The sequence below is a fragment of the Frankliniella occidentalis genome, unplaced genomic scaffold (genome assembly GCF_000697945.3).
Source record: "Frankliniella occidentalis isolate FOCC.00 unplaced genomic scaffold, Focc_3.1 Scaffold392, whole genome shotgun sequence".
In the NCBI taxonomy this organism is placed as follows: Eukaryota; Metazoa; Arthropoda; class Insecta; order Thysanoptera; family Thripidae; genus Frankliniella; species Frankliniella occidentalis.
This window is the reverse complement of record NW_026267514.1, coordinates 14945-22862: the sequence shown is the minus strand read 5'-3', so window position 1 is coordinate 22862 and position 7918 is coordinate 14945. Positions and strand designations below refer to the sequence as shown.

The following is a 7918-nucleotide window of genomic DNA, read 5'->3' as shown; positions in this document are numbered from 1 at the left end:
GTGTCATGGTCAGAGTGCAAGAGCCACTCAGAAATTCTCTGAGTGGCACTCTTAACTCTCCCCTACACTCACAATTGTACAGAGCACTCAGAATATTGAGAGTGTCACTTAGAATTTTCAGAGTGTCACTCTCAAAATTCTGAGTGCATTTTCAGCAGTGCGCTGCCACTCTTTTCACCAAGTGGCCCGCCGTGGAAAAAGCAGCCACTTTCGGCGCCACGCGAAAAAAAAAAGTAGCAGCCGAGGGCGAGGGCTGTTAGATAAAGAGGAGACCTGAGCTCGACTTCAAGGGAAGGGAATAAATACGAGGGGAAGACCGATCCCTCTCGTACTTTAACTGCAAATTACGATTTCTCATTTGTCGCCCAAAAGCACACTCTGTAAAGTCACGCTAAGTATATAACTGTTAAAAGCCCCTATTATCACAGCGATGTAAAAATTCACTCATATTGATGTGCGTGGCCACAGAAACATTAGTGATGGCATTCAGTCGATTGCACAAGCTGTGTAACCTGTGGGGCCAACACTCATCCGCAGCACTCTGGAAGGCGTAAGCGTGCAAAGTTTGCTGTCGGTGGAAAAAAACAAACAAACAAACTGTCAACTTTTCAAAGTTTTTCACGCTCTCTATGTTGCGCACTGAGGGGAGGTCAGCAATAATAACGTGTTACAGAAAACAAAACGAAATTATTTTGGAAATCAGCGATACCTAAAATTGGCGGTCAGAACCGCGCTGGTTACCCGCTGGGGCAGGGGCCCGGCAGGGGCTGTCGTGGTCCCGAGGGTTGCCCCGGCCCGCCCCGCGTCACCTCCCCGAGCCTCGCCCCCACTAAGCGCCAAACAGCGGCCTCGCCTCACTTTCCTCTCATGAGATTACCTGCGCCGCGCCATAGCCGTGTGGTGTGGACGGGAGGGGGTGGAGCGGAGAGAGGGGGGGGGGGCTGATCAAAGGGGTGGCAGGCGGCGTCGCGGCCGGGGGAGTGGAGGGGCTGGGGGTGGTCCTACCACCGGCGCGATTTGCAAAGAGGCGGAGAGCATTTGTTTTCGTTAGCGGCGCGGTGGGCTGGAAGAGAGGGCTGTGCTTTTATTACGTGAGAGGAGAAGGAGAGGGGCAGGCACGCTGCTCGTGGCGGGCGGTAGCGCCGCCGGGTACAGCCCAGCAATGACAGTGTTCTTGTGTCCGCAGGTACCACCGGCGCCTCTCCGCCACCACGGCGGGGGCCGTAGGGCGCGGTGCCCCCCGCCGACGGGGTGCCCCCGCCGCCCCCGGTGCCGCCCCCGGTGCCCCGGAGCAGGGTGCCCCGCGGAATGGCGGAGCCCAGCGACGGCGAAGAGGACGGTGGCGGTGACGACCTCGTCTGCGCCCAGGATGCCGCCCAGGATGTAGGGCCCCCCTCACCCGAGGCAAACCCGTCGCACCATGCAAGATGAGTCCCGAGGTAGCTTGGAGCTGAAATCTGCCAACATGGTGGACCTTGCGGGCTACGTCATCATCCTGGTGCAGACTCAAGATGGCAAGATCAAACTATTCGGTAAGTACAGCTCGAGAGAGCACGCCGCCCTCTCACTATCGAGAGGTGAATCGTATCTGTACTCATCTGTACTCATAGCATAGCTTACACGCATCCTGTACTCTTCCCGTTTTTGAGATGTACTCACCCTGTGTTCACCCTGTATATGTGCTTCGGTGTACTCCGGTGAACTCACCTTACCTTAATCACGTTTACTCAGGCGTATTCACGAATACTCGTAAGTGCAAAAGAGAAGCATATTTTCTATCTATAAAATTGCATATGTGCAACTTACTCACTCTCAGCCCGTTACTGACACTTTGCAAATACACAATGAACTTGCTTATACAGCAGTAATACTCACAAAATTGCACGTAATACTCACAAATTTAGTAAGTAATACTAATTATTTTGTTAGGAATTACTTAGGAAGATGATCCTAAGTACTTGCTAACAAAATAATTAGTATTACTTACTAAATTTGTGAGTACTACTGCTGTATAAGCAAGTTCATTGTGTATTTGCAAAGTGTCAGTAACGGGCTGAGAGTGCTCCTTATTCACCGTTTACTCATGTACCATGAGGCAGGAGGACTACGACAAAACAGTAAGCGGGTCTACCTACCCTGGGGCCCATGGTGCCTTACGGCTGAAACGAGTACGCAAAGCCGCATACTCTTGTGTCGTAATCCTGACCCACGTTATTGGAAAATATCAACACTCTCATCCTGTTACTGATTTTTTGACCCCTTGTCAGTATTCCTGCTGCGTAAAAACCTTAAGAGAGCTACTGACAACTTTTTTCATAAGTAAAACGAAAGAATTCCTTTTTAAATTACTGACATTTGTTTCTTTTCTCAGTAAGTTACTGACATAAGTATAGATTAGGTATAAAATTATGGTCAGTAATCCTGCTACGTAAAAACGTAGATATTTACTAAGAAATATATCAGTATAGATCTGAGAGTTCATGACTCATCCCTCACTCTCTGTACATACACCGAGGCCCCTAAGATCGAAGTATTCGCAATCATGTTCTGAGTTTCGAAACTTTTCTCGTCTTTTCAGCGTTTAAACTTCTTTCTAAAAGCTTTATTTGACCCCGAGTGCTATGTGGTGTTGAAGACTCGCAAAGGACATTATCGGAGATATGCATGAAGACATAGCAAAAGTAGCTATCTGTACGCTGTGACCTTGAAGAATAGTTCTATTTTTAAGTCCACACTGTATTGCCTGTTTACGCTCTTAACATTAGATGCATAATGGTGCCAGATAAACCAAGAACCCAGTTGAAAAAGTTGATCATTGGATTTGTAAGAACGGTTTTGGCATCGGTTTTGATTCATCTCAGGGTAGTAGACAATAATCTTTCTTTAGCAAGCTTGGTGCTCTGTAAATAGGAATGACAAAAAGTGTTTCCCAAGCAGCCCTGAACAGCTGACTGGAACAGACCTGTGTTCGCAGGTTACATGCTCCCAGAAGGAAGCCCAGGACCCGAATGTCTCTGTCTCTGTCTGTGTCTACGTATGTATTTATGACACGCAGCTAATATCTTCGCTTCGTCTTCCTCCTTCTATCTAGGAACCAAGCACTTCGTGTCCAACCGCTTTGTTGGACTACTCTCCTAGCACTCCTACCCCGTCCTAACCCATGAGTTTGCTATTTTGCTAGATCGGTGTTGTGAAGTATTTTTCATGTATTTTTTTTTCTGGCGGCTTTATTTTTTTGAAGTGAGGCGCCTGACCTCAGCTAAAGCAGCTCAGCTCAGAGATTTTGAGGACTGTGTTTGTTTTAGCTTCGCTAAACTGGGTTAGCCAATCACAGAGTCAGGACTGTGGCCGTAGCTCAGGTGAAGCGCTTTGACTTGCGTCTCTAAAACCACCATAATTAGTATTGTCTTGTATTGGTTTAATTAAATGTCGTTGAATTTATTTTTTCAAGTGTACCTATACCAGCTGACCGAAAAACCCTAATTTGTTCATGCATGCACAGGAAAAAAAAGGGTGGTTGCTATATCATTTTTTTAAAAATAAAATAGGACTGGTGAAGCAATTATTTTCGTTCCTTTTCATTATTCATCGTTATTTTCTCATGAACGCCAAACGAAGAGCAAGAGTGTATTTCATGAGGGTTTAAAATGTACCAGAATTTATTTTTTAGCAGAGCCTTCGTTAAATTTTAATTTCTTTCTGACTTTTTCACCTCGCCTATACGGGAAAGTTTAAATTCTGAAGAGAAGAAAAAGAATGCACACTATCACATTTATTCAAATTTCCAGTACAACACATGGACTTTGACACTACCATAAGCTGCATTGTGCATGCCAGTTGCACACTTTCGTTTCCAGTGTAAATATCAGCTTATTCATGTTAAACCTACTGCGTTATTTCCATATACCTTTATTCCTTGCTTGGCTTTGGCATTCATGTGAAAATGGAGCGGATTGACAATGTCTGCAAACCTGTTTTGGGATTTGTCATTGGAATTTACCGAAGCAAATGTTTCGTAAATACTACCGACATGTAGACCACACAGAATCGTTTCCAACAAATAGGTGAAACTCGGGTAAAATCATCAATTACATGTTTACAGTTTGCGTTATGCTGGGTTGCTACATGGGGGCGTAAGTTGCCATACGTAAGGGCAATCACACCCGGTACTAGTAGTGTGCGACACAAGCACCTTCGTTTTCAGGGTATGTCGGGCGTTGTTTATTGTTATTTCGGCTGGTATTTTGTTTCAATTTCTCTTTTTAACATTTTACGGAACACGTCCTGGTAAACCCATTAAATTGTTGATCTACGTAGACATAGCCTCACTAACTCTACTTGGACAGTGAACATATTCGACTGCAGCTCGCAGCCATCCAAACCCGTGCATAATTGGTTTTTAAACTGAATTTTCTTTAACCCAACTTGTTATTTTCTAACAAATTTGTCAGCTCCAAAGACAGAAAGAACGATGGATGAAAGTAGAATAACAGTGTCAAGTGTAGAAGGGGGGCTGACATCTCAAACAAAACTACGACCCTCTAAAAATATAAATCGGAAAACAGTTAATCGTGCAGTAATTCTTGTTGCATGGATCGTTACTGCACTAAGCTCATCCCGTAGGTCAATACCTACCAAACAGATACCATCAAAGCACCAACCGAGTCACAACCCCATCCGCTGCCACCACCACCGCCGCCAACCCTCCCCCGCTCATTCGCTCCGCTCATGCCCAACATCACTAACTCTGCTTTTCTCCGCAGGTTCACCGGCCGAAAAAAACGACTTGGAAATCGGTGATGAAATTCTCGAGGTGAACGGAAGAGCCTTAGAAACATGTTCGCACGAAGAGATTCTGACCTTCATACACGAGGTGAGTGCCAGCCAGAGGGTTGTGTGCCGTACCGGACGGCGGCGCGGTATGACCCCCGAGGCACGAGGCGGGTTACACTACAATGCGGTTTGCGATACTCTTTCCGAATAAAATGACGGCGGCAATCATACTAGAAAAGCAAAGGTATGACTCGAAGGGTTTTAATGCCTTTACAAAGTCATTAAAAATTAGCACCTCTGCGAAGGTATTGAAACTGCCGAAAGGTGTTAATATTTAATGCCTTTGGAGGACATTTTCGTGCCTCGAAGGCACGCTGGAAGGGCATCAATTCCTTCCTTTGTTTTTCCTGTGCAAATTTGAGGTTCATTGCTTCCCCAGCAAACATTTTCTCGCTAAATGGCGGGTTGTTTCCGAAAAATCCCGGTTGTGTCTAGCACACCGAGGAGTACTTTCCGGTACCGGGGACATCACGGGATATTGGCTGGAATAGATGTAAGCACAAAGCACCGTTTTTTTGTGCGTAGGCAATTTAACACGAAAAAATGAGCATCTGCAAAGTAAGGTTAGATGTCACTGTCCATCATTGCATCGCGTGTGCGATCTTTTCAGTTCGTATGTTACAGTGGAGTATTCCCCCATCACATCAGTAACGTGGAAGTTGCGCGACACTGATACCAAAAATGATTTAACACTGTGCTGACTGGGAACAAGTGTTTTTTTTTTGTTCTCAGGGATCGCCTATTTTTCTCAAATTCATTCGGAAAATTGCCGTCGCTCGGCGCCTGCGAATGTCAGGGTAGGCCTCTCCACAGTACACGCATGCACAGGAGGCAGGTTGTTGCCTACCTATCAGGCGCTATGAGAGCTTGGCGGCTGAACCAGGCAGTTTCATACCGGAAAACAAAATTTCGGCCGTACTTTTTGATGGGTGTTCCCACCGCGACGAGGGTGATTCCGTAGCACAACTTTAACTTCCTGTTCTGTGTCCCAGTGTCCCCCAGTTTATACGCTAAAGAAATATAAATCATGGGAATTGCAAGTTGTTTTGTGCGCGCTTTTGAAAATCCATACTTGCTAATGAAGAGTTCAACTGGCAATCACCTGCAGATGTCAAAAACCGTGTTGCATACTACTAGCAGATGTGTAAATGTTAAAATTTGTATTTGAGGGTGTAGGACTAATGAGGGAAAATTTCAAAATACTTTCAAGGATGCAAACTTCTCGCTTTGAAGGGTCGATTTGCAGATATTTCCAGGCAAGCACAGCGCACCGTGTGCGACACGGTAATGAACCCTTCTAGTCGCACGCGAGTTGAACACTTTAGACATCAGTGCAGCCTCATTGTCAGTGCATCCGGCCAGCCTGACGATGGTGCTGCGGAGACACTCGCCATCCATGCCGTCCAACATTCGTGCTTCACCCGGCGTGGCGCGGGCCCCCAGCCTTAGCCCTCGCCACCCTCACTCCCCTCGGCCACCCTCCCGCTACGACCCGCCACGCGTCGCTCTGGGCGCCGCCTGCGCCCCGCCTGCGCCCCGCCTGCGCCCCGCCTGGACCAGCGAATCAATAGCACCCCGTCGTCTTTCTCGCTCTCTCCCTACGTTGGAATCGCGTCTCTCTCTCCCTCTCTCTCTCTCTCTCTCTCTTCCTCAGACCTTATTGTTTTATTAAGCTACGTTTTAAGCTGCCTCTTTTATTGCCTAATTGTTTACTTACTTGTATATTTTTCTATTAAGTAAATTACTGATAAAATAAGAGATTTTAGCAACGTAAGGGTAGTTAGCATAAATACTGACAGAAGGTCTAAAAATCAGAAACAGCTGAGAGTGTCCTCTCCTCGTTCTCTCCCTCTCTCTCTCTCTCTCTCTCTCTCTCTCTCTCTCTCTCTCCGTCTCCCTCTCCCTCTCTCTCTCTCTTCTTTGCCGTTTCACAATCTTCTCTCATATTTTCTCACCTCTCGCGCTCTCACACAAACAGACGTGCATGGATTCTTTCTGCTCTCTTGTTCCCTCCACCCATTTCCATCACTAAATCCTGTCTCTATCTCCCTTTCCTCTCTCATTTCTTTATCACCTATTTCCTAAACATTGTCTCCTTCTCATTCACCATTCCTGCCCTATTGGTCCCTCTTCTCGTTCTCTTCTTTATACCCCATCTCCTTTCCAGCAGTTCCTGCTCTTTCCTCCTTATCACCCACCTATGCCCCGTTCACCTTCTGTTCGTGTCAAACACCCAAATTTCACTGGCGTTTTTCTCATCTGCTATAAACATGAGAAATGCGAATCAGTCTGGAAAATACTCTCCTCGCGCAGAGAAAAGACTTGCTGTCACAGCTGGAAACGATGCTTAATTAGTAGCAGATATTTTTTTCCTACATCCGCAAATACATTGTTCCCACAGCAATGGCGTAGGTGACTGCAAAGCTCGTTGTGGAGGCACCTCTCTGCAACAATGTTTTTTTTTGTTTTTTTTTGCCCACGTGTCAGCAAAGGTAAATTGCTAATCATTCAGTAACGATTTCAGCTGAGACAGCTATAGTCTTTTTTCTCCGTGCTCCTGGACTGAAGTTACACTGTAAAAAATATCCTCGTAAAACCACAACAAATTTTGTAGTTCACTATTTTACAAAATATTTGTAAATTTAGTACAGTTATATTTTTGCTTCTCGATGAATCCCAAGCTGCTTCTAATTTTACAAATTTAGAATGTTATTTTACGAGTCATTTTACAATTTTAAAGTGTAAATTTACGACATGCTTTATGAAAAAGTTTCCTGTAAAACCTACGGCTATTTTTCAGTGCGGGAGGCGAGCGCAGCGTGGCGGGTGGTATTATCTTCCCTGAGTCATCTCTCGGCGCTCTTTGAGCTCCCACCCTCCCCTCTGGACCCCGGGCCGGGCTGGGCCATGGGCCGGGCGCACCCAGTCGAGGTCAGAAGTCTTGGGCGAGTGAGCGAGATGGAAGTAATGCCTGTTAGCGCGGGGCGTGGCGGGGCGTGGTGGGGCGAGGCGAAATGGAGCTGGCCGCGGCCGGGCGAATGCACATCCGCCATCGCACTTATCTCCCCTTACCCCCTTTCCATAG

General features: G+C 46.5%; 1 protein-coding gene across 1 annotated transcript in view; it reads left to right on the top strand.

The window, feature by feature from the left end:
• Positions 1–1190: 1190 nt before the first annotated feature.
• LOC127751246 (uncharacterized) overlaps positions 1191–7918 on the top strand; it is a gene marked incomplete at its 3' end in the record, with an annotated part of 21411 nt that continues 14683 nt past the window's right edge. The window contains exons 1-2 of the mRNA XM_052274416.1: positions 1191–1532; positions 4764–4873. Of these exons, the coding sequence (XP_052130376.1) occupies positions 1421–1532; positions 4764–4873 (222 nt within the window). The remainder of the gene's footprint in view (positions 1533–4763; positions 4874–7918) is intronic.